Source organism: Coregonus lavaretus (assembly GCF_964263955.1).
Source record: "Coregonus lavaretus genome assembly, contig: HAP1_SCAFFOLD_587, whole genome shotgun sequence".
Lineage (NCBI taxonomy): Eukaryota > Metazoa > Chordata > Actinopteri > Salmoniformes > Salmonidae > Coregonus > Coregonus lavaretus.
In genome coordinates this window covers 120503-148180 of record NW_028166981.1, presented here as the reverse complement: position 1 = coordinate 148180, position 27678 = coordinate 120503, and the positions used below count along the sequence as shown (strand labels likewise).

Below are 27678 nucleotides of genomic sequence, written 5' to 3'. Positions count from 1 at the left end.
TTAGCTCTTTTTGTTGAGATGTGATGTGATCTTTTCTTTCCGTATGATGTTTGGCATCTGAAGAACAAGGCAGAGCAGTAACATTAGTCCAGTGTAGATAGACCTTGTTACCAGTCATTGACATTATTTTACACATTTGGGATTTGCAAACAAATTTAAATGGATTGTTCTGTACCTCCCTTCACTCTGAAATGGTTTAGGGTTAGATAGTCCTAACACAACCTCATACTGTATGGTGTTCCATCATTACAGACAGATCCATCAGCTGCTCTCAATCAGATACACCTTTACAGACTGGAAACCTCAGACAGATCCATCAGCTGCTCTCAATCAGATACACCTTTACAGACTGGAAACCTCAGACAGATCCATCAGCTGCTCTCAATCAGATACACCTTTACAGACTGGAAACCTCAGACAGATCCATCAGCTGCTCTCAATCAGATACACCTTTACAGACTGTAAACCTCAGACAGATCCATCAGCTGCTCTCAATCAGATACACATTTACAGACTGTAAACCTCAGACAGATCCATCTGCTGCTCTCAATCAGATACACCTTTACAGACTGTAAACCTCAGACATATCCATCAGCTGCTCTCAATCAGATACACATTTACATTACATTTACATTTTAGTCATTTAGCAGACGCTCTTAACCAGAGCGACTTACAGGAGCAATTAGGGTTAAGTGCCTTGCTCAAGGGCACATTAACGTCATTTAGCAGACGCTCTTAGCCAGAGCGACTCACAAATTGGTGCGTTCACCCTATAGCCAGTGGGATAACCACTTTACAATTTGGGGGGGGGGGGGGGGGGGGGGGGGGTTAGAAGGAATACTTTATCCTATCCCAGGTATTCCTTAAAGAGGTGGGGTTTCAAATGTCTCCGGAAGGTGGTGAGTGACTCCGCTGTCCTGGCGTCGTGAGGGAGCTTGTTCCACCATTGGGGTGCCAGAGCAGCGAACAGTTTTGACTGGGCTGAGCGGGAGCTGTGCTTCCGCAGAGGAAGGGGAGCCAGCAGGCCAGAGGTGGATGAACGCAATGTCCTCGTTTGGGTGTAGGGACTGATCAGAGCCTGAAGGTACAGAGGTGCCGTTCCCCTCACTGCTCCATAGGCAAGCACCATGGTCTTGTAGCGGATGCGAGCTTCAACTGGAAGCCAGTGGAGTGTGCGGAGGAGGGGGGTGACGTGAGAGAACTTGGGAAGGTTGAACACCAGACGGGCTGCGGCATTCTGGATGAGTTGTAGGGGTTTAATGGCACAGGCAGGGAGCCCAGCCAACAGCGAGTTGCAGTAGTCCAGACGGGAGATGACAAGTGCCTGGACCAGGACCTGCGCCGCTTCCTGTGTAAGGCAGGGTCGCACTCTCCGAATGTTGTAGAGCATGAACCTGCAGGAGCGGGTCACCGCCTTGATGTTGGCGGAGAACGACAGGGTGTTGTCCAGGGTCACACCATTACAGACTGTAAACTTCAGACAGATCCATCAGCTGCTCTCAATCAGATACACCATTACAGACTGTAAACTTCAGACAGATCCATCAGCTGCTCTCAATCAGATACACCTTTACAGACTGTAAACCTCAGACAGATCCATCAGCTGCTCTCAATCAGATACACCTTTACAGACTGTAAACCTCAGACAGATCCATCAGCTGCTCTCAATCAGATACACCTTTACAGACTGTAAACGTCAGACAGATCCATCAGCTGCTCTCAATCAGATACACCTTTACAGACTGTAAACCTCAGACAGATCCATCAGCTGCTCTCAATCAGATACACCTTTACAGACTGTAAACCTCAGACATATCCATCAGCTGCTCTCAATCAGATACACCTTTACAGACTGTAAACCTCAGACAGATCCATCAGCTGCTCTCAATCAGATACACCTTTACAGACTGTAAACCTCAGACATATCCATCTGCTGCTCTCAATCAGATACACCTTTACAGACTGTAAACCTCAGACAGATCCATCAGCTGCTCTCAATCAGATACACCTTTACAGACTGTAAACCTCAGACATATCCATCAGCTGCTCTCAATCAGATACACCTTTACAGACTGTAAACCTCAGACAGATCCATCAGCTGCTCTCAATCAGATACACCTTTACAGACTGTAAACCTCAGACAGATCCATCAGCTGCTCTCAATCAGATACACCTTTACAGACTGTAAACCTCAGACAGATCCATCTGCTGCTCTCAATCAGATACACCTTTACAGACTGTAAACCTCAGACAGATCCATCAGCTGCTCTCAATCAGATACACCTTTACAGACTGTAAACCTCAGACATATCCATCAGCTGCTCTCAATCAGATACACCTTTACAGACTGTAAACCTCAGACAGATCCATCAGCTGCTCTCAATCAGATACACCTTTACAGACTGTAAACCTCAGACAGATCCATCAGCTGCTCTCAATCAGATACACCTTTACAGACTGTAAACCTCAGACAGATCCATCAGCTGCTCTCAATCAGATACACCTTTACAGACTGTAAACCTCAGACATATCCATAAATGAGACTTTATGGTATAGTAGGAGGTGATCTCACCATCTGTAGCTGCTGAACCATCTCCTCTCTGTACGATAGTTCTCGCTTCATCTGGTCCTGGAAATGATCTGGGATGGATAAAACCACATTCAGCTAATCATTAGATAATGTGGAAATGATCTGTGATTCATACAATAAGGTTAGCGTTAGGGTGTGAGGGGTTAAGGTTAGGGTGTGAGGGGTTAGGTTTAGGGTGTGAGGGGTTAGGGTTAGGGTGTGAGGGGTTAAGGTTAGGGTGTGAGGGGCTAGGGTTAGGGTGTGAGGGGTTAGGGTTAGGGTGTGATGGGTTAAGGTTAGGGTGTGAGGGGTTAAGGTTAGGGTGTGAGCGGTTAGGGTTAGGGTGTGAGGGGTTAGGGTTAGGGTGTGAGGGGTTAGGGTTAGGGTGTGAGGGGTTAGGGTTTGGGTGTGAGGGGTTAGGGTTAGGGTGTGAGGGGTTAGGGTTAGGGTTAGGGTGTGATGTGTTAGGGTTAGGGTGTGAGGGGTTAGGGTTAGGGTGTGAGGGGTTAGGGTTAGGGTTAGGGTGTGAGGGGTGAGGGTTAGGGTGTGAGGGGTTAAGGTTAGGGTGTGAGGGGTTAGGGTTAGGGTGTGAGGGGTTAGGGTTAGGGTGTGAGGGGTTAGGGTTAGGGTGTGAGGGGTTAAGGTTAGGGTGTGAGGGGTTAAGGTTAGGGTGCGAGCGGTTAGGGTTAGGGTGTGAGGGGTTAGGGTTAGGGTGTGAGGGGTTAGGGTTAGGGTGTGAGGGGTTAGGGTTAGGGTGTGAGGGGTTAGGGTTAGGGTGTGAGGGGTTAGGGTTAGGGTGTGAGGGGTTAGGGTTAGGGTTAGGGTGTGAGGGGTTAGGGTTAGGGTGTGAGGGGTTAGGGTGTGAGGGGTTAGGGTTAGGGTGTGAGGGGTTAGGGTTAGGGTGTGAGGGGTTAGGGTTAGGGTGTGAGGGGTTAGGGTTAGGGTTAGGGTGTGAGGGGTTAGGGTTAGGGTGTGAGGGGTTAAGGTTAGGGTGTGAGGGGTTAGGGTTAGGGTGTGAGGGGTTAGGGTTAGGGTGTGAGGGGTTAGGGTTAGGGTGTGAGCGGTTAAGGTTAGGGTGTGAGGGGTTAGGGTTAGGGTGTGAGGGGTTAGGGTTAGGGTTAGGGTTAGGGTTAGGGTTAGGGTGTGAGGGGTTAGGGGTTATGGTTAGGGTTAGGGTGTGAGGGGTTAGGGGTTAGGGTTAGGGTTAGGGTTAGGGTGTGAGGGGATAGGGTTAGGGTGTGAGGGGTTAGGGTTAGGGTTAGGGTGTGAGGGGTTAGGGTTAGGGTGTGAGGGGTTAGGGTTAGGGTTAGGGTGTGAGGGGTTAGGGTTAGGGTGTGAGGGGTTAGGGTTAGGGTGTGAGGGGTTAGGGTTAGGGTTAGGGTGTGAGGGGTTAGGGTTAGGGTTAGGGTGTGAGGGGTTAGGGTTAGGGTGTGAGGGGTTAGGGTTAGGGTGTGAGGGGTTAGGGTTAGGGTGTGAGGGGTTAGGGTTAGGGTTAGGGTGTGAGGGGTTAGGGTTAGGGTGTGAGGGGTTAGGGTTAGGGTTAGGGTGTGAGGGGTTAGGGTTAGGGTTAGGGTGTGAGGGGTTAGGGTTAGGGTGTGAGGGGTTAGGGTGTGAGGGGTTAGGGTTAGGGTGTGAGGGGTTAGGGTTAGGGTTAGGGTTAGGGTGTGAGGGGTTAGGGTTAGGGTGTGAGGGGTTAGGGTTAGGGTGTGATGGGTTAGGGTTAGGGTGTGAGGGGTTAGGGTTAGGGTGTGAGGGGTTAGGGTTAGGGTGTGAGGGGTTAGGGTTAGGGTGTGATGGGTTAGGGTTAGGGTGTGAGGGGTTAGGGTTAGGGTGTGAGGGGTTAGGGTTAGGGTGTGAGGGGTTAGGGTTAGGGTGTGAGGGTTAGGGTTAGGGTGTGAGGGGTTAGGGTTAGGGTGTGAGGGGTTAGGGTTAGGGTTAGGGTGTGAGGGGTTAGGGTTAGGGTGTGAGGGGTTAGGGTTAGGGTGTGAGGGGTTATGGTTAGGGTGTGAGGGGTTAGGGTTAGGGTGTGAGGGGTTAGGGTTAGGGTGTGAGGGGTTAGGGTTAGGGTGTGAGGGGTTAGGGTTAGCGTGTGAGGGGTTAGGGTTAGGGTGTGAGGGGTTAGGGTTAGGGTGTGAGGGGTTAGGGTTAGGGTTAGGGTGTGAGGGGTTAGGGTTAGGGTGTGAGGGGTTAGGGTTAGGGTGTGAGGGGTTAGGGTTAGGGTGTGAGGGGTTAGGGTTAGGGTGTGAGGGGTTAGGGTTAGGGTGTGAGGGGTTAGGGTTAGGGTGTGAGGGGTTAGGGTTAGGGTTAGGGTGTGAGGGGTTAGGGTTAGGGTTAGGGTGTGAGGGGTTAAGGTTAGGGTTAGGGTGTGAGGGGTTAGGGTTAGGGTTAGGGTTAGGGTGTGAGGGGTTAGGGTTAGGGTGTGAGGGGTTAAGGTTATGGTGTGAGGGGTTAGGGTTAGGGTGTGAGGGGTTAGGGTTAGGGTGTGAGGGGTTAGGGTTAGGGTGTGAGGGGTTAGGGTTAGGGTGTGAGGGGTTAGGGTTAGGGTTAGGGTGTGAGGGGTTAGGGTTAGGGTTAGGGTGTGAGGGGTTAAGGTTAGGGTTAGGGTGTGAGGGGTTAGGGTTAGGGTTAGGGTTAGGGTGTGAGGGGTTAGGGTTAGGGTGTGAGGGGTTAGGGTTAGGGTGTGAGGGGTTAGGGTTAGGGTGTGAGGGGTTAGGGTTAGGGTGTGAGGGGTTAGGGTTAGGGTGTGAGGGGTTAGGGTTAGGGTTAGGGTGTGAGGGGTTAGGGTTAGGGTTAGGGTGTGAGGGGTTAAGGTTAGGGTTAGGGTGTGAGGGGTTAGGGTTAGGGTTAGGGTTAGGGTGTGAGGGGTTAGGGTTAGGGTGTGAGGGGTTAGGGTTATGGTGTGAGGGGTTAGGGTTAGGGTGTGAGGGGTTAGGGTTAGGGTGTGAGGGGTTAGGGTTAGGGTGTGAGGGTTTAGGGTTAGGGTGTGAGGGGTTAGGGTTAGGGTGTGAGGGGTTAGGGTTAGGGTTAGGGTGTGAGGGGTTAGGGTTAGGGTTAGGGTGTGAGGGGTTAAGGTTAGGGTTAGGGTGTGAGGGGTTAGGGTTAGGGTTAGGGTTAGGGTGTGAGGGGTTAGGGTTAGGGTGTGAGGGGTTAGGGTGTGAGGGGTTAGGGTTAGGGTGTGAGGGGTTAGGGTTAGGGTGTGAGGGGTTAGGGTTAGGGTGTGAGGGGTTAGGGTTAGGGTGTGAGGGGTTAGGGTGTGAGGGGTTAGGGTTAGGGGTTAGGGGTTAGGGTGTGAGGGGTTAAGGTTAGGGGTTAGGGGTTAGGGTGTGAGGGGTTAGGGTTAGGGTTAGGGTGTGAGGGGTTAGGGTTAGGGTGTGAGGGGTTAGGGTGTGAGGGGTTAGGGGTTAGGGTGTGAGGGGTTAGGGGTTAGGGGTTAGGGGTTAGGGGTTAGGGTGTGAGGGGTTAGGGGTTAGGGTGTGAGGGGTTAGGGTGTGAGGGGTTAGGGGTTAGGGTGTGAGGGGTTAGGGGTTAGGGGTTAGGGGTTAGGGTGTGAGGGGTTAGGGGTTAGGGTGTGAGGGGTTAGGGGTTAGGGGTTAGGGGTTAGGGGTTAGGGGTTAGGGTGTGAGGGGTTAGGGGTTAGGGTGTGAGGGGTTAGGGTGTAAGGGGTTAGGGGTTAGGGGTTAGGGGTTAGGGGTTAGGGTGTGAGGGGTTAGGGGTTAGGGTGTGAGGGGTTAGGGTGTGAGGGGTTAGGGGTTAGGGGTTAGGGGTTAGGGGTTAGGGTGTGAGGGGTTAGGGGTTAGGGTGTGAGGGGTTAAGGTGTTAGGGGTTAGGGGTTAGGGGTTAGGGGTTAGGGTGTGAGGGGTTAGGGGTTAGGGGTTAGGGTGTTAGGGGTTAGGGTGTGAGGGGTTAGGGGTTAGGGGTTAGGGGTTAGGGTGTGAGGGGTTAGGGGTTAGGGGTTAGGGTGTGAGGGGTTAGGGTTAGGGTTAGGGTGTGAGGGTTTAGGGTTAGGGTTTGAGGGGTTAGGGTGTGAGGGGTTAGGGGTTAGGGGTTAGGGGTTAGGGTGTGAGGGGTTAAGGTTAGGGGTTAGGGGTTAGGGTGTGAGGGGTTAAGGTTAGGGGTTAGGGGTTAGGGTGTGAGGGGTTAGGGGTTAGGGGTTAGGGGTTAGGGTGTGAGGGGTTAGGGTTAGGGTTAGGGTGTGAGGGGTTAGGGTTAGGGTTTGAGGGGTTAGGGTGTGAGGGGTTAGGGGTTAGGGGTTAGGGGTTAGGGTGTGAGGGGTTAAGGTTAGGGGTTAGGGGTTAGGGTGTGAGGGGTTAAGGTTAGGGGTTAGGGGTTAGGGTGTGAGGGGTTAAGGTTAGGGGTTAGGGGTTAGGGTGTGAGGGGTTAGGGGTTAGGGGTTAGGGGTTAGGGGTTAGGGTGTGAGGGGTTAGGGTTATAGACAGAGAGGTAGACCTACGGAACACAGGGAAGGGGGAGGTTCCCTTCAGAGCATGGAACTCCTGTTCTAGTCTTCTTCGTAGATCGATCTGTTCCAATAGAACCTTCTGGAGTTCCTCTTTCTCCATGTTCTCAACATCCTCCTTTAGTGGCACGGGGGAACTTCCATCTTGAGTTTGATCCCCTGGAAAGGATGAAAGAAAATACATGTTAAATATGAATCAAGCATTCAATAGGACAGTGAGTTATATTTTCCCTCTAATAAATCTGTAGTCCTCTGACTGCAATGCAACCATTGGGCTGTAGGTGTCAGTCTAAATTCATTTTTCCACCCGGCTCCAAGTTGAATAATAAAAAATAATAATATGCCATTTAGCAGACGCTTTTATCCAAAGCGACTTACAGTCATGCGTGCATACATTTTTTTGTGTATGGGTGGTCCCGGGGATCGAACCCACTACCTTGGCGTTACAAGCGCCGTGCTCTACCAGCTGAGCTACAGAGGACCACGCTGAGTTGAGACGCTCTATCCTGAGATGGGCTATGATCTTCTATTGCCCTGTCTACTACTGCCTTCTCAGAGAACTACTGTCATTTACATTCTCAATGGTCATTGCATTCCGTAAAGAACCATGTTTGTAAATGTTAAATGTCAAACTGCACTAATAACGTCACAATATTCATGCCCACTATTCATTTTACTGAATACACCGATAAGACTATTGTAATGTTTTTGCATTATGCTAAAAACCAATAAATAATAATGGAAAAAGGAGTTAATACAAAAAAAAGCTTGTTCATATAAATAACTAATTAAACCACTTGTTCAATGGTGAATGCGTTAAATAATTTCCATAAAATGCTAGAAATAGCATTCACTTGAAACAAATGTTCATTATTATTCTGCCTGTAACACCTATCGTTCTGTCTGTAGCCTTGCAGCGTTTGGTAACAGTGGCTGTGTCAGTCTATAATATGTCTGTTGCCGGGCAGCGTTTGGTAACAGTGGCTGTGTCAGTCTATAATATGTCTGTTGCCGGGCAGCGTTTGGTAACAGTAGCTGTGTCAGTCTATAATATGTCTGTTGCCGGGCAGCGTTTGGTAACAGTGGATTTGTATTACTGTAGTGCTGTAACCACGATAACCATATTGTTCTATCACTCTTCTACAATGTTAGTGTCATTTCCATTATGGCCTGTTTTCTTAATTTATGAACCTGAAAATGTATTGTGTTTGTGTCTGAATTCTGACAATGTGGCATATCAAATGGCTTAAATGAAGCGATCCAGCACATTTGTGTATATAATCTCCCCTTCTCTCTCCCTCTCTCTATGTATAATCTCCCCCTCTCTCCATTTCTCTCTCTCCCTCCCTCTCTCTCTCTTTCCCTCTCTAGTCATTTCATGTCTTGCCTCCTTAAGCCTCCCAATGCTTCCCTCATTTGGAACGGCGTGCTCTCGCTCTCTCTCTCCTCTCCTCTCTCGCTCTCTCCTCTCCTCTCTCTGTCTCATTTGACAAGCAAATCAGCAGACAGTGCCTCAGGATAACAACCTCGTTTGACAGTCAATTAACCGTGAATAGTCAAAGCCAAGGCAGTTTGCATTACATAAATGGAAAATTAGATTATTTTTCTCCCAAGAAACAGCCCTCTCCTTAAGACAGAGCCTGAGAGTCTTTGGAATCAGAACTTCTAATCACGTCGTCCATCGCCCAGGGAGACGTTTAGCAATCAGACAAAGGTGGTCTCATTTAATTTGTTTCGTGTAATTTTTTGAAATAAATTCTACATTATGTGAGGGTATCATTATGGGCTACATAATAAGAATGTTGGCATAGATGTCATAAAACACTTTTAATGTCTCTGTGACAGATATAAAAGGCAATAAGATGTGATCTTTGTAATGAAAGGTTTTGCCAAGGGAAAAGGCAATTATATGGGTTTGATATTGTTGAGATGGAGATTGTCACCTTCCCTGTGTTGAGCTGATTGTCTTGTTGAACTGTAATGGCTCCCTGTAGAACACATTCTAGAACTGTAATGGCCCCCTGTAGAACACATTCTAGAACTGTAATGGCCCCCTGTAGAACACATTCTAGAACTGTAATGGCCCCCTGTAGAACACATTCTACAAAACATTTTGGACGACATTGGAACACTGGAATCAGCCGTTGTTCTGTTCCACAGTCTATCGGCTATTCCATCTATTTATGTAGTTCTAATAATCCCTAAACCTATGGTCTGTTATAGAGGACTATGGTCTGATAGAGGACTATGGTCTGGTAGAGGACTATGGTCTGGTAGAGGACTATGGTCTGTTAGAGGACTATGGTCTGGTAGAGGACTATGGTCTGGTAGAGGACTATGGTCTGGTAGAGGACTATGGTCTGATAGAGGACTATGGTCTGTTAGAGGACTATGGTCTGGTAGAGGACTATGGTCTGTTAGAGGACTATGGTCTGTTAGAGGACTATGGTCTGTTAGAGGACTATGGTCTGTTAGAGGACTATGGTCTGTTAGAGGACTATGGTCTGTTAGAGGACTATGGTCTGTTAGAGGACTATGGTCTGGTAGAGGACTATGGTCTGATAGAGGACTATGGTCTGTTAGAGGACTATGGTCTGTTAGAGGACTATGGTCTGTTAGAGGACTATGGTCTGTTAGAGGACTATGGTCTGGTAGAGGACTATGGTCTGGTAGAGGACTATGGTCTGGTAGAGGACTATGGTCTGGTAGAGGACTATGGTCTGGTAGAGGACTATGGTCTGGTAGAGGACTATGGTCTGTTAGAGGACTATGGTCTGGTAGAGGACTATGGTCTGGTAGAGGACTATGGTCTGGTAGAGGACTATGGTCTGGTAGAGGACTATGAGGCTGCTGTTCTTCTTGTCTTGATACAAGTTAGATATTATAGTAGAGGTTTTATCTGTCTTGATTAAACAGTTAGATATTATAGTAGAGGTTTTATCTGTCTTGATTAAACAGTTAGAAATTATAGTAGAGGTTTTATCTGTCTTGATTAAACAGTTAGATATTATAGCGAAGGTTTACCTGCCGTCTCTTTCCAGTACTCTGGGCCAGATGATTCTGTCTCCGATACAAACAAACTGCAGGCCTCTTTATTTTCATCAAGAGGAAAAGGAGAGAGGAAGAGGAGAGAGGAAGAGGACAACAGAAGGACATTCATTCATCTGTTCATAGGTGAACACAGTTGATTTGGTCACCTGCACACAGAAAACTGGTAGAAAGGAACCAATGTCTTTAAATCAATAAGATGAGGAGATAACACTACATTTACATTTTAGTCATTTAGTAGACGCTCTTATCCAGAGCAACTTACAGTTAGTGAGTGCATACATTTTCATACTGGCCCCCCGTGGGAATCTAACCCACAACCCTGGTGTTGCAAACGCCATGCTCTACCAACTGAGCTACACGGGACTACTCACGAGCTATGTTGGAGTTTTCTTTGGTTGTGTAAACAGGCAGTCCATGCTCTCTGCTTTTATGAGTCTGAGAACACAGAGAGAGAAAGAGGTTTCAACATCTACATGTCAGACAGACAGAGTGTTGAATAATGCTACACAGAAAAGAACCACTGGTGTCCTGGGAAATATAATGCTGGTGTACACTAGAATAGCTTCGGGCCTTATCAGACTGGAAGAGCCAATGGAGGGCAACAGTTCCCCTTTTGGACTAATCTTATATATCAAGAACAATGCTGTTAATATAAGCCTATGGTGTTCCTATCCAATGGGAAGCCTATAGTGTTACTATCCAATGGGAATCCTGTTGTGTTACTATCTAATGAGAATCCTGTTGTGTTACTATCCAATAAGAAGCTTGTATTTCCCTCTCATACTGAGCCTGAAGCATTAGTAAAGCAGGACCGTATCATTCATTAGTGTTACTATTAGACTGGGAATGTGTACCTCATTAGTATTCATTTTAAACTGTGAATGTCTCCTCATTAGTGTTACTATTAGACTGTGAATGTCTCCCTCATTAGTGTGACTATTAGACTGTGAATGTCTCCCTCATTAGTGTTACTATTAGTCTGTGAATGTCTCTTCATTAGTGTTACTATTAGTCTGTGAATGTCTCTTCATTAGTGTTACTATTAGACTGTGAATGTCTCTTCATTAGTGTTACTATTAGACTGTGAATGTCTCCCTCATTAGTGTTACTATTAGACTGTGAATGTCTCCCTCATTAGTGTGACTATTAGACTGTGAATGTCTCCCTCATTAGTGTTACTATTAGACTGTGAATGTCTCTTCATTAGTTTTACTATTAGACTGTGAATGTCTCTTCATTAGTGTTACTATTAGACTGTGAATGTCTCCCTCATTAGTGTTACTATTAGACTGTGAATGTCTCCCTCATTAGTGTTACTATTAGACTGTGAATGTCTCTTCATTAGTGTTACTATTAGACTGTGAATGTCTCTTCATTAGTTTTACTAATAGACTGTGAATGTCTCTTCATTAGTGTTACTATTAGACTGTGAATGTCTCCCTCATTAGTGTTACTATTAGACTGTGAATGTCTCCCTCATTAGTGTTACTATTAGTCTGTGAATGTCTCTTCATTAGTGTTACTATTAGACTGTGAATGTCTCTTCATTAGTGTTACTATTAGTCTGTGAATGTCTCTTCATTAGTGTTACTATTAGACTGTGAATGTCTCCCTCATTAGTGTGACTATTAGACTGTGAATGTCTCTTCATTAGTGTTACTATTAGACTGTGAATGTCTCTTCATTAGTGTTACTATTAGTCTGTGAATGTCTCTTCATTAGTGTTACTATTAGACTCTGAATGTCTCTTCATTAGTGTTACTGTTAGACTGTGAATGTCTCCCTCATTAGTGTTACTATTAGACTGTGAATGTCTCCCTCATTAGTGTTACTATTAGTCTGTGAATGTCTCTTCATTAGTGTTACTATTAGACTGTGAATGTCTCTTCATTAGTGTTACTATTAGACTGTGAATGTCTCCCTCATTAGTGTTACTATTAGTCTGTGAATGTCTCTTCATTAGTGTTACTATTAGACTCTGAATGTCTCTTCATTAGTGTTACTATTAGACTGTGAATGTCTCCCTCATTAGTGTTACTATTAGTCTGTGAATGTCTCTTCATTAGTGTTACTATTAGACTCTGAATGTCTCTTCATTAGTGTTACTGTTAGACTGTGAATGTCTCCCTCATTAGTGTTACTATTAGTCTGTGAATGTCTCTTCATTAGTGTTACTATTAGACTGTGAATGTCTCCCTCATTAGTGTTACTATTAGACTGTGAATGTCTCTTCATTAGTGTTACTATTAGACTGTGAATGTTTCTTCATTAGTGTTAGTATTAGACTGTGAATGTCTCTTCATTCGTGTTACTATTAGACTGTGAATGTCTCTTCATTAGTGTTAATATTAGACTGTGAATGTCTCCCTCATTAGTGTTACTATTAGACTGTGAATGTCTCTTCATTAGTGTTACTATTAGTCTGTGAATGTCTCCCTCATTAGTGTTATTATTAGACTGTGAATGTCTCTTCATTAGTGTTACTATTAGTCTGTGAATGTCTCCCTCATTAGTGTTATTATTAGACTGTGAATGTTTCTTCATTAGTGTTACTATTAGACTGTGAATGTCTCTTCATTCGTGTTACTATTAGACTGTGAATGTCTCCCTCATTAGTGCTACTATTAGACTGTGAATGTCTCTTCATTAGTGTTACTATTAGTCTGTGAATGTCTCCCTCATTAGTGTTACTAATAGACTGTGAATGTCTCTTCATTAGTGTGACTATTAGACTGTGAATGTCTCTTCATTAGTGTTACTATTAGACTGTGAATGTCTCCCTCATTAGTGTTACTATTAGACTGTGAATGTCTCTTCATTAGTGTTACTATTAGACTGTGAATGTCTCTTCATTAGTGTTACTATTAGACTGTGAATGTCTCTTCATTAGTGTTACTATTAGACTGTGAATGTCTCCCTCATTAGTGTTACTATTAGACTGTGAATGTCTCTTCATTAGTGTTACTATTAGACTGTGAATGTCTCCCTCATTAGTGTTACTAATAGACTGTGAATGTCTCTTCATTAGTGTTACTATTAGACTCTGAATGTCTCTTCATTAGTGTTACTATTAGACTGTGAATGTCACTTCATTAGTGTTACTATTAAACTGTGAATGTCTCTTCATGAGTTTTACTATTAGTGTTGTTATCAGATTGTGAATGTCTATTCATTAGTGTTACTGTTAGAATGTGAATGTCTATCTCGTTAGTTTTACTAATGGACTGTGACTATTATTATGACTATTATGACTGGGAATGTCTCCCTCATTAGTGTTTCTATTAGTCTGTGAATGTCTCTTCATTAGTGTACTATTAGTCTGTGAATATCTCCCTCATTAGTGTTACTATTAGACTCTGAATGTTTCTTCATTAGTGTTACTATTAGATGGTGAATGTCTCCCCCATTAGTCTTACTATTAAACTGTGAGTGTGTACCTCATTATTATTACTATTAGAGTGTGAATGTCTCTTCATTAGTGTTACTATTAGTCTGTGAATGTTTCTTCATTAGTGTTACTATTAGTCTGTGAATGTCTCTTCATTAGTGTTACTATTAGACTGTGAATGTCTCTTCATTAGTGTTACTATTAGACTGTGAATGTCTCTTCATTAGTGTTACTATTAGTCTGTGAATGTCTCCCTCATTAGTGTTACTATTAGACTGTGAATGTCTCTTCATTAGTGTTACTATTAGACTCTGAATGTCTCTTCATTAGTGTTACTGTTAGACTGTGAATGTCTCTTCATTAGTGTTACTATTAGACTGTGAATGTCTCCCTCATTAGTGTTACTATTAGACTGTGAATGTCTCTTCATTAGTGTTACTAATAGACTGTGAATGTCTCCCTCATTAGTGTTACTATTAGACTGTGAATGTCTCTTCATTAGTGTTACTATTAGACTGTGAATGTCTCCCTCATTAGTGCTACTATTAGACTGTGAATGTCTCTTCATTAGTGTTACTATTAGACTGTGAATGTCTCTTCATTAGTGTTACTATTAGACTGTGAATGTCTCTTCATTAGTGTTACTATTAGACTGTGAATGTCTCTTCATTAGTGTTACTATTAGTCTGTGAATGTCTCTTCATTAGTGTTACTATTAGTCTGTGAATGTCTCTTTATTAGTGTTACTATTAGACTGTGATTGTCTCTTCATTAGTGTTACTATTAGACTCTGAATGTCTCCCTCATTAGTGTTACTATTAGACTGTGAATGTCTCCCTCATTAGTGTTACTATTAGACTGTGAATGTCTCTTCATTAGTGTTACTATTAGACTGTGAATGTCTCTTCATTAGTGTTACTATTAGACTGTGAATGTCTCTTCATTAGTGTTACTAATAGACTGTGAATGTCTCTTCATTAGTGTTACTATTAGTCTGTGAATGTCTCTTCATTAGTGTGACTATTAGTCTGTGAATGTCTCTTCATTAGTGTTACTATTAGACTGTGAATGTCTCTTCATTAGTGTTACTATTAGACTGTGATTGTCTCTTCATTAGTGTTACTATTAGACTCTGAATGTCTCCCTCATTAGTGTTACTATTAGACTGTGAATGTCTCTTCATTAGTGTTACTATTAGACTGTGAATGTCTCTTCATTAGTGTTACTAATAGACTGTGAAATTCTCCCTCATTTGTGTTAGTATTATGACAGGGAATGTCTCCCTCATTATTGTTTCTATTAGTCTGTGAATGTCTCTTCATTAGTGTTACTATTAGACTCTGAATGTCTCCCTCATTAGTGTTACTATTAGACTGTGAATGTCTCTTCATTAGTGTTACTATTAGACTGTGAATGTCTCTTCATTAGTGTTACTAATAGACTGTGAATGTCTCCCTCATTAGTGTTAATATTAGACTGTGAATGTCTCTTCATTAGTGTTACTATTAGACTGTGAATGTCTCCCTCATTAGTGCTACTATTAGACTGTGAATGTCTCTTCATTAGTGTTACTATTAGACTGTGAATGTCTCTTCATTAGTGTTACTATTAGACTGTGAATGTCTCTTCATTAGTGTTACTGTTAGACCGTGAATGTCTCTTCATTAGTGTTACTATTAGTCTGTGAATGTCTCTTCATTAGTGTTACTATTAGACTGTGATTGTCTCTTCATTAGTGTTACTATTAGACTCTGAATGTCTCCCTCATTAGTGTTACTATTAGACTGTGAATGTCTCCCTCATTAGTGTTACTATTAGACTGTGAATGTCTCTTCATTAGTGTTACTATTAGTCTGTGAATGTCTCTTCATTAGTGTTACTATTAGACTGTGATTGTCTCTTCATTAGTGTTACTATTAGACTCTGAATGTCTCCCTCATTAGTGTTACTATTAGACTGTGAATGTCTCTTCATTAGTGTTACTATTAGACTGTGAATGTCTCTTCATTAGTGTTACTATTAGACTGTGAATGTCTCTTCATTAGTGTTACTATTAGACTGTGATTGTCTCTTCATTAGTGTTACTATTAGACTCTGAATGTCTCTTCATTAGTGTTACTATTAGACTGTGAATGTCTCCCTCATTAGTGTTACTATTAGACTGTGAATGTCTCCCTCATTAGTGTTACTATTAGACTGTGAATGTCTCCCTCATTAGTGTTACTATTAGACTGTGAATGTCTCTTCATTAGTGTTACTATTAGACTGTGAATGTCTCTTCATTAGTGTTACTATTAGTCTGTGAATGTCTCTTCATTAGTGTTACTATTAGACTGTGAATGTCTCTTCATTAGTGTGACTATTAGACTGTGAATGTCTCTTCATTAGTGTTACTATTAGACTGTGAATGTATCTTCATTAGTGTTACTATTAGACTGTGAATGTCTCTTCATTAGTGTTACTATTAGTCTGTGAATGTCTCTTCATTAGTGTTACTATTAGACTGTGAATGTCTCTTCATTAGTGTTACTAATAGACTGTGAATGTTTCCCCATTAGTGTTACTATTAAACTGTGAGTGTGTCATTCATTAATGATACTATTAGACTGTGAATGTGTACCTCATTATTATTAGTTTTAGACTGTGAATGGCTTTCTCATTAGTGCTACTATTAAACTTTGAATGTCTCTTCATTAGTGATACTCTTAGTGTTGTTATTAGATTGTGAATGTCTAATCATTAGTGTTGTTATTAAATAGTAAATGTCTCTTCATTAGTGTTACTATTAGTGTTGTTATTAGATTGTGAATGTCTATTCATTAGTGTTGTTATTAAATAGTAAATGTCTCTTCATTAGTGTTACTATTAGTGTTGTTATTAGATTGTGAATGTCTATTCATTAGTGTTGTTATTAAAGAGTGAATGTCTCTTCATTAGTGTTACTGTTAGAATGTGAATGTCTATCTCGTTAGTTTTAATAATAGACCTTGAAATTCTCCCTCATTTGTGTTAGTATTATAACTGGGAATGTCCCTCATTAGTGTTTATATTAGTCTGTGAATGTCTCTTCATTAGTGTTACTAATAGACTGTGAATGTCTCCCTCATTAGTGTTACTATTAGACTGTGAATGTCTCTTCATTAGTGTTACTATTAGACTGTGAATGTCTCTTCATTAGTGTTACTATTAGACTCTGAATGTCTCTTCATTAGTGTTACTATTAGTCTGTGAATGTCTCCCTCATTAGTGTTACTATTAGACTGTGAATGTCTCTTCATTAGTGTTACTATTAGACTGTGAATGTCTCTTCATTAGTGTTACTATTATACTGTGAATGTCTCCCTCATTAGTGTTACTATTAGTCTGTGAATGTCTCCCTCATTAGTGTTACTATTAGACTGTGAATGTCTCCCTCATTAGTGTGACTATTAGACTGTGAATGTTTCTTCATTAGTGTTACTATTAGACTGTGAATGTTTCTTCATTAGTGTTACTATTAGACTGTGAATGTCTCCCTCACCAGGTTAATATTAGACAGTGAATGTCTCTGCATTAGTGTTAATATTAGTCTGTGAATGTCTCTTCATTAGTGTTACTATTAGACTGTGAATGTCTCTTCATTAGTGTTACTGTTAGACTGTGAATGTCTCTTCATTAGTTGTACTAATAGACTGTGAATGTCTCTTCATTAGTGTTACTATTAGACTGTGAATGTCTCTTCATTAGTTTTACTAATAGACTGTGAAATTCTCCCTCATTTGTGTTAGTGTTTTGACTGGGAATGTTTCCCTCATTAGTGTTTCTATTAGTCTGTGAATGTCTCTTCATTAGTGTTACTAATAGACTGTGAATGTTTCTTCATTAGTGTTACTATTAGACTGTGAATGTCTCTTCATTAGTGTTACTATTAGACTGTGAATGTCTCTTCATTATTGTTACTATTAGACTGTGAATGTCTCCCTCATTAGTGTTACTATTAGACTGTGAATGTCTCTTCATTATTGTTACTATTAGACTGTGAATGTCTCCCTCATTAGTGTTACTATTAGACTGTGAATGTCTCCCTCATTAGTGTTACTATTAGACTGTGAATGTCTCTTCATTAGTGTTACTATTAGACTGTGAATGTCTCCCTCATTAGTGTTACTATTAGACTGTGAATGTCTCTTCATTAGTGTTACTATTAGACTGTGAATATCTCTTCATTAGTGTTACTATTAGACTGTGAATGTCTCTTCATTAGTGTTACTATTAGACTGTGAATGTATCGCTCATTAGTGTTATTATTAGACTGTGAATGTCTCCCTCATTAGTGTTACTATTAGACTGTGAATGTCTCTTCATTAGTGTTACTATTAGACTGTGAATGTCTCTTCATTAGTGTTACTATTAGACTGTGAATGTCTCCCTCATTAGTGTTACTATTAGACTGTGAATGTCTCTTCATTAGTTTTACTAATAGACTGTGAATGTCTCTTCATTAGTGTTACTATTAGACTGTGAATGTCTCTTCATTAGTGTTACTATTAGACTGTGAATGTATCTTCATTAGTGTTACTATTAGACTGTGATTGTCTCTTCATTAGTATTACTAATAGACTGTGAATGTCTCTTCATTAGTGTTACTATTAGACTCTGAATGTCTCTTCATTAGTGTTACTATTAGACTGTGGATGTCTCCCTCATTAGTGTTACTGTTATTCTGTGAATGTCTCTTCATTAGTGTTACTATTAGACTCTGAATGTCTCTTCATTAGTGTTACTGTTAGACTGTGAATGTCTCCCTCATTAGTGTTACTATTAGTCTGTGAATGTCTCTTCATTAGTGTTACTATTAGACTGTGAATGTCTCCCTCATTAGTGTTACTATTAGACTGTGAATGTCTCTTCATTCGTGTTACTATTAGACTGTGAATGTTTCTTCATTAGTGTTAGTATTAGACTGTGAATGTCTCTTCATTCGTGTTACTATTAGACTGTGAATGTCTCTTCATTAGTGTTAATATTAGACTGTGAATGTCTCCCTCATTAGTGTTACTATTAGACTGTGAATGTCTCTTCATTAGTGTTACTATTAGTCTGTGAATGTCTCCCTCATTAGTGTTATTATTAGACTGTGAATGTCTCTTCATTAGTGTTACTATTAGTCTGTGAATGTCTCCCTCATTAGTGTTATTATTAGACTGTGAATGTTTCTTCATTAGTGTTACTGTTAGAATGTGAATGTCTATCTCGTTAGTTTTAATAATAGACCTTGAAATTCTCCCTCATTTGTGTTAGTATTATAACTGGGAATGTCCCTCATTAGTGTTTATATTAGTCTGTGAATGTCTCTTCATTAGTGTTACTAATAGACTGTGAATGTCTCCCTCATTAGTGTTACTATTAGACTGTGAATGTCTCTTCATTAGTGTTACTATTAGACTGTGAATGTCTCTTCATTAGTGTTACTATTAGACTCTGAATGTCTCTTCATTAGTGTTACTATTAGTCTGTGAATGTCTCCCTCATTAGTGTTACTATTAGACTGTGAATGTCTCTTCATTAGTGTTACTATTAGACTGTGAATGTCTCTTCATTAGTGTTACTATTAGACTGTGAATGTCTCCCTCATTAGTGTTACTATTAGTCTGTGAATGTCTCCCTCATTAGTGTTACTATTAGACTGTGAATGTCTCCCTCATTAGTGTGACTATTAGACTGTGAATGTTTCTTCATTAGTGTTACTATTAGACTGTGAATGTTTCTTCATTAGTGTTACTATTAGACTGTGAATGTCTCCCTCACCAGGTTAATATTAGACTGTGAATGTCTCTGCATTAGTGTTAATATTAGTCTGTGAATGTCTCTTCATTAGTGTTAGTATTAGACTGTGAATGTCTCTTCATTAGTGTTACTGTTAGACTGTGAATGTATCTTCATTAGTTGTACTAATAGACTGTGAATGTCTCTTCATTAGTGTTACTATTAGACTGTGAATGTCTCTTCATTAGTTTTACTAATAGACTGTGAAATTCTCCCTCATTTGTGTTAGTGTTTTGACTGGGAATGTTTCCCTCATTAGTGTTTCTATTAGTCTGTGAATGTCTCTTCATTAGTGTTACTAATAGACTGTGAATGTTTCTTCATTAGTGTTACTATTAGACTGTGAATGTCTCTTCATTAGTGTTACTATTAGACTGTGAATGTCTCTTCATTATTGTTACTATTAGACTGTGAATGTCTCCCTCATTAGTGTTACTATTAGACTGTGAATGTCTCTTCATTATTGTTACTATTAGACTGTGAATGTCTCCCTCATTAGTGTTACTATTAGACTGTGAATGTCTCCCTCATTAGTGTTACTATTAGACTGTGAATGTCTCTTCATTAGTGTTACTATTAGACTGTGAATGTCTCTTCATTAGTGTTACTATTAGACTGTGAATGTATCGCTCATTAGTGTTATTATTAGACTGTGAATGTCTCCCTCATTAGTGTTACTATTAGACTGTGAATGTCTCTTCATTAGTGTTACTATTAGACTGTGAATGTCTCTTCATTAGTGTTACTATTAGACTGTGAATGTCTCCCTCATTAGTGTTACTATTAGACTGTGAATGTCTCTTCATTAGTTTTACTAATAGACTGTGAATGTCTCTTCATTAGTGTTACTATTAGACTGTGAATGTCTCTTCATTAGTGTTACTATTAGACTGTGAATGTCTCTTCATTAGTGTTACTATTAGACTGTGATTGTCTCTTCATTAGTGTTACTAATAGACTGTGAATGTCTCTTCATTAGTGTTACTATTAGACTCTGAATGTCTCTTCATTAGTGTTACTATTAGACTGTGAATGTCTCCCTCATTAGTGTTACTGTTAGTCTGTGAATGTCTCTTCATTAGTGTTACTATTAGACTCTGAATGTCTCTTCATTAGTGTTACTGTTAGACTGTGAATGTCTCCCTCATTAGTGTTACTATTAGTCTGTGAATGTCTCTTCATTAGTGTTACTATTAGACTGTGAATGTCTCCCTCATTAGTGTTACTATTAGACTGTGAATGTCTCTTCATTAGTGTTACTATTAGACTGTGAATGTTTCTTCATTAGTGTTAGTATTAGACTGTGAATGTCTCTTCATTCGTGTTACTATTAGACTGTGAATGTCTCTTCATTAGTGTTAATATTAGACTGTGAATGTCTCCCTCATTAGTGTTACTATTAGACTGTGAATGTCTCTTCATTAGTGTTACTATTAGTCTGTGAATGTCTCCCTCATTAGTGTTATTATTAGACTGTGAATGTCTCTTCATTAGTGTTACTATTAGTCTGTGAATGTCTCCCTCATTAGTGTTATTATTAGACTGTGAATGTTTCTTCATTAGTGTTACTATTAGACTGTGAATGTCTCTTCATTCGTGTTACTATTAGACTGTGAATGTCTCCCTCATTAGTGCTACTATTAGACTGTGAATGTCTCTTCATTAGTGTTACTATTAGTTTGTGAATGTCTCCCTCATTAGTGTTACTAATAGACTGTGAATGTCTCTTCATTAGTGTGACTATTAGACTGTGAATGTCTCTTCATTAGTGTTACTATTAGACTGTGAATGTCTCCCTCATTAGTGTTACTATTAGACTGTGAATGTCTCTTCATTAGTGTTACTATTAGACTGTGAATGTCTCTTCATTAGTGTTACTATTAGACTGTGAATGTCTCCCTCATTAGTGTTACTATTAGACTGTGAATGTCTCCCTCATTAGTGTTACTATTAGACTGTGAATATCTCCCTCATTAGTGTTACTAATAGACTGTGAATGTCTCCCTCATTAGTGTTATTATTAGACTGTGAATGTCTCCCTCATTAGTGTTACTATTAGTCTGTGAATGTCTCTTCATTAGTGTTACTATTAGACTGTGAATGTCTCTTCATTAGTGTTACTATTAGACTGTGAATGTCTCTTCATTAGTGCTACTATTAAGCTTTGAATGTCTCTTCATTGGTGTTACTTTTAGTGTTGTTATTAGATTGTGAATGTCTATTCATTAGTTTTGTTATTACAGAGTGATTGTCTCTTCATTAGTGTTACTATTAGACTGTGAATGTCTCCCTCATTAGTGTTACTATTAGACTGTGAATGTCTCCCTCATTAGTGTTACTAATAGACTGTGAATGTCTCTTCATTAGTGTTACTATTAGACTGTGAATGTCTCTTCATTAGTGTTACTATTAGTCTGTGAATGTCTCTTCATTAGTGTTACTATTAGACTGTGAATGTCTCCCTCATTAGTGTTACTATTAGACTGTGAATGTCTCTTCATTAGTGTTACTATTAGACTGTGAATGTCTCCCTCATTAGTGTTACTAATAGACTGTGAATGTCTCTTCATTAGTGTTACTATTAGTCTGTGAATGTCTCTTCATTAGTGTTACTATTAGACTGTGAATGTCTCCCTCATTAGTGTTACTAATAGACTGTGAATGTCTCTTCATTAGTGTTACTATTAGTCTGTGAATGTCTCTTCATTAGTGTTATTATTAGACTGTGAATGTCTCTTCATTAGTGTTACTATTAGACTGTGAATGTCTCTTCATTAGTGTTACTATTAGACTGTGAATGTCTCCCTCATTAGTGTTACTATTAGACTGTGAATGTCTCTTCATTAGTGTAACTAATAGACTGTGAATGTCTCCCTCATTAGTGTTACTATTAGACTGTGAATGTCTCTTCATTAGTTTTACTAATAGACTGTGAATGTCTCCCTCATTAGTGTTACTATTAGACTGTGAATGTCTCTTCATTAGTGTTACTATTAGACTGTGAATGTCTCTTCATTAGTGTTACTATTAGACTGTGAATGTCTCTTCATTAGTGTTACTATTAGACTGTGAATGTCTCTTCATTAGTGTTACTATTAGACTGTGAATGTCTCTTCATTAGTGTTACTATTAAACTGTGAATGTCTCCCTCATTCGTGTGACTATTAGTGTTGTTCTTAGAATGTGAATGTCTATTCATTAGTGTTACTGTTAGAATGTGAATGTCTATTTCGTTAGTTTTACTAATAGACTGTGAAATTCTCCCTCATTTGTGTTAGTATTATGACAGGGAATGTCTCCCTCATTATTGTTTCTATTAGTCTGTGAATGTCTCTTCATTAGTGTTACTATTAGACTGTGAATGTCTCTTCATTAGTGTTATTATTAAACTGTGAATGTCTCTTCATTAGTGTTACTAATAGACCGTGAATGTCTCTTCATTAGTGTTACTATTAAACTGTGAATGTCTCCCTCATTCGTGTTACTATTAGTGTTGTTCTTAGATTGTGAATGTCTATTCATTAGTGTTACTGTTAGAATGTGAATGTCTATTTCGTTAGTTTTACTAATAGACTGTGAAATTCTCCCTCATTTGTGTCAGTATTATGACAGGGAATGTCTCCCTCATTATTGTTTCTAGTAGTCTGTGAATGTCGCCCTCATTAGTGTTACTATTAGTCTGTGAATGTCTCTTCATTAGTGTTACTAATAGACTGTGAATGTCTCTTCATTAGTGTTACTATTAGACTGTGAATGTCTCTTCATTAGTGTTACTATTAGACTGTGAATGTCTCTTCATTAGTGTTACTATTAGACTGTGAATGTCTCCCTCATTAGTGTTACTATTAGACTGTGAATGTCTCTTCATTAGTGTTACTAATAGACTGTGAATGTCTCCCTCATTAGTGTTACTATTAGACTGTGAATATCTCTTCATTAGTGCTACTATTAGACTGTGAATGTCTCCCTCATTAGTGTTACTATTAGACTGTGAATGTCTCCCTCATTAGTGTTACTATTAGACTGTGAATGTCTCTTCATTAGTGTTACTATTAGACTGTGAATGTCTCTTCATTAGTGCTACTATTAGACTGTGAATGTCTCCCTCATTAGTGTTACTATTAGACTGTGAATGTCTCCCTCATTAGTGTTACTATTAGACTGTGATTGTCTCTTCATTAGTGTTACTATTAGACTGTGAATGTCTCCCTCATTAGTGTTACTATGAGACTGTGAATGTCTCTTCATTAGTGTTACTATTAGACTGTGAATGTCTCTTCATTAGTGTTACTATTAGACTGTGAATGTCTCTTCATTAGTGTTACTATTAGTCTGTGAATGTCTCCCTCATTAGTGTTACTATTAGACTGTGAATGTCTCTTCATTAGTGTTACTATTAGACTGTAAATGTCTCTTCATTAGTGCTACTATTAGACTGTGAATGTCTCCCTCATTAGTGTTAGTATTAGACTGTGAATGTCTCCCTCATTAGTGTTACTATTAGTCTGTGAATGTCTCTTCATTAGTGTTACTATTAGACTGTGAATGTCTCCCTCATTAGTGTTACTAATAGACTGTGAATGTCTCTTCATTAGTGTTACTATTAGACTGTGAATGTCTCTTCATTAGTGTTACTATTAGTCTGTGAATGTCTCTTCATTAGTGTTACTATTAGTCTGTGAATGTCTCTTCATTAGTGTTACTATTAGTCTGTGAATGTCTCTTCATTAGTGTTACTATTAGACTGTGAATGTCTCCCTCATTAGTGTTACTATTAGTCTGTGAATGTCTCTTCATTAGTGTTACTATTAGTCTGTGAATGTCTCTTCATTAGTGTTACTATTAGACTGTGAATGTCTCCCTCATTAGTGTTACTATTAGACTGTGAATGTCTCTTCATTAGTGTTACTATTAGTCTGTGAATGTCTCCCTCATTAGTGTTACTATTAGACTGTGAATGTCTCTTCATTAGTGTTACTATTAGTCTGTGAATGTCTCCCTCATTAGTGTTACTATTAGACTGTGAATGTCTCCCTCATTAGTGTTACTATTAGTCTGTGAATGTCTCTTCATTAGTGTTACTATTAGTCTGTGAATGTCTCTTCATTAGTGTTACTATTAGACTGTGAATGTCTCCCTCATTAGTGTTACTATTAGTCTGTGAATGTCTCTTCATTAGTGTTACTATTAGTCTGTGAATGTCTCTTCATTAGTGTTACTATTAGACTGTGAATGTCTCTTCATTAGTGTTACTATTAGTCTGTGAATGTCTCTTCATTAGTGTGACTATTAGTCTGTGAATGTCTCTTCATTAGTGTTACTATTAGTCTGTGAATGTCTCTTCATTAGTGTTACTGTTAGACTGTGAATGTCTCCCTCATTAGTGTTACTATTAGTCTGTGAATGTCTCTTCATTAGTGTTACTATTAGACTGTGAATGTCTCTTCATTAGTGTTACTGTTAGACTGTGAATGTCTCCCTCATTAGTGTTACTATTAGACTGTGAATGTCTCTTTATTAGTGTTACTATTAGACTGTGAATGTCTCTTCATTAGTGTTACTATTAGTCTGTGAATGTCTCTTCATTAGTGTTACTATTAGACTGTGAATGTCTCTTCATTAGTGTTACTATTAGTCTGTGAATGTCTCTTCATTAGTGTTACTATTAGACTGTGAATGTCTCCCTCATTAGTGTTACTATTAGACTGTGAATGTCTCTTCATTAGTGTTACTATTAGACTGTGAATGTCTCTTCATTAGTGTTACTATTAGACTGTGAATGTCTCACTCATTAGTGTTACTATTAGACTGTGAATGTCTCTTCATTAGTGTTACTATTAGTCTGTGAATGTCTCCCTCATTAGTGTTACTATTAGACTGTGAATGTCTCTTCATTAGTGTTACTATTAGACTGTGAATGTCTCACTCATTAGTGTTACTATTAGACTGTGAATGTCTCTTCATTAGTGTTACTATTAGTCTGTGAATGTCTCTTCATTAGTGTGACTATTAGTCTGTGAATGTCTCTTCATTAGTGTTACTATTAGACTGTGAATGTCTCTTCATTAGTGTTACTATTAGACTGTGAATGTCTCTTCATTAGTGTTACTATTAGACTGTGAATGTCTCCCTCATTAGTGTTACTATTAGACTGTGAATGTCTATTCATTAGTGCTACTATTAGTCTGTGAATGTCTCTTCATTAGTGTTACTATTAGTCTGTGAATGTCTCCCTCATTAGTGTTACTATTAGACTGTGAATGTCTCTTCATTAGTGTTACTATTAGTCTGTGAATGTCTCCTGCCTTGTATTAGTACAACAGGACTGTTCCCCTGGTTGGGGACCACCTCCCTTAGCCTTTTTAATGTGGAGTCGACAGGTTCCAGATTAGAAAGGCTAACTGGCAGAAAGTGACAAGGAGAGAACAGACATAATGTGACCATTAAACAATACTGGACTGTTCTTATTAGCAGGGATCAGAGCACTGTGGATGTTTCATTTCTTCAGGGAGATGCCGCTATCAATCTCTTTATGCATATTACATCAGCCAGCCTACAGCGCCAATTAAATAATAATTAGTTAAAGTGCCTTAAGGGAATATTTACATTTTTGTAGGCCTGGTCCTCCAGTGGCAGTGGGGTGTGTGTGGGGCTGGGGAGAGGGAGTGTGAGGCTGGCCGGGGGAGCAGGGGGAGAGGCAGGCAGGCTAGTGCTGCTCTGGTCCTGGCTGTGATCTGCAGGGCTGCAGGGGAAGGTGACAGCCTCTTTCTCCCCTCTTTCCCATGGTCCTCGGAGGTGCAGGCTGCTGTGTGTCTGTGGTGGGGTTGGTCTGTTGAAGCGTTCCTCCTCCTCTTCATCCTGCTTGGTCTCTACATCCACCTCTCCATCCTCTTCACTCTCTCCTCCCTCTCCCTCCCCCTCTCCTCCGCTCTCAGAGGCATAGCTGCAGCTGGTGGCGGGGGACAGGTGGCGCTCTGAACCAAACTCCTCCAGGTTGCCATGGAGCTTGGCGATGCTCTCTGCATCCTTGACGACGGGTCGGAAGGCTGAGTGGTAGGAGGCTTTCCTGGCCTGGAGAGACGGGACATCCAGTAGCTTCAGCCAGCCCTCTGAGGTCACAGTGCGCAGGTCAGAGGTCAGTGGGGAGGAGTCAGTGTCAAACAAGCCTGACCTGGGTGTGGCCCTCATGTCTGGCCCCGCCCTTGGCTGTGGGGGCTCTGATAGGTCGAGGAAGGCCTGCCTGAGGGAAGGGCTCTCGGCCAATGAGGACAGGGCGTTGACGGAGGGCTGTTGCTGCAGGTAGGTGGGTACCGGGAGGCCGCCAGCAGCCCTAGGGGGCCAGAACATGCAGAACGGAGGATAGAAGGTGTCTTTACGACCAGGCCAGAGCAGACCTGACAGACCAGCGTTCTTCTGTCCTCCAGCCACCTCACTGTCATCTTTCTTCTGCTGACAGAGGCTGAAGGCTGGGAAGGAGTAGGGGCTGGGGAACATGGAGGTGGGGGGGAACTTCTGCAGCATGCCGAACCCTTTACTGGGCACAGGGATCACTGGGTAGCTGCGTGGGTTCTTATGGGGAGACAGGCTGCTTCCATCCAGGTCCTCCTCCTCCTCGAAGCGGCTCCTCTTCTGGACCAGGTCAGGGGTCATCATGTGGGGCAGACCAGAGTTCACAACCTTCCCCGGCCCCATGGGGGAGCAGTGAGATGAGGGCAAACACCGCTTCCTGCTGCCACCATTAAACATGGCCTTCACGTCCTCCCAGGCGAACGCCAGGTCATCAGCAGGGGTTTTATCTGACAGCTTCAGGTGGCGTCTCCAGGAGTTGAAGTTAGCAGCGTCCGGCTGGGTGTACTTGGCTTCAGGAGTACGGTGAGAGTGGAAGATGAACTTGTTAGGAGAGAAGTACATGTTGCAGTAGGAACACTTGATGCACTTGGCTCTGCTGCTGTTGTAGCGCGCTGGGATGAAGTTACCACGACTACCCCAGGCACACTCGTGTGACACGTCGAACGCAAAGTTGTCGGGCAGTTTGGGGGGGTTGTTCTCCCCCAGGAAGGACTTACAAAGCCGCTCCGCCTCTCGCTTGGTGATCATGCCGCAGCGGCGGGAGGAGATGGGCATGGCGCCAGCACGCCTCAGGATCTCCAGCTGGACGGGGGTACACTGAACACAGGTGATGCCCAGCGCCACGCGGCGGTTGTGGATCTCGTTATAGCTGTAGTTCTTCAGCAAAGTGTTGGAGATCTGGGCCAGGCACAGCCGCTCCTGATGGTCTATCACTAAGGAGACGATGGGTACACCATACAGAACCACTTGACCCACCTGGTTGGGCTTCAGGGAGGAGGAGTGGGGGGGTCTGGGGGGGGTCAGGGGTTCCTGCTGGAACGAGCTGGGGGGGGTCGTCAT

General features: G+C 41.3%; 1 protein-coding gene across 1 annotated transcript; it reads right to left on the bottom strand.

Annotated features, from left to right (window-relative positions):
• LOC311114036 (SKI family transcriptional corepressor 2-like) lies at positions 1-27678 on the bottom strand (the record flags this gene model as incomplete). Its single annotated transcript, XM_084189312.1, has 6 exons — positions 1-57; positions 2573-2640; positions 7020-7184; positions 10050-10115; positions 10448-10511; positions 25876-27678. The coding sequence occupies 6 exons, from the start codon at positions 27676-27678 to the stop codon at positions 1-3; spliced, it is 2223 nt and encodes a 740-aa protein (XP_084045438.1).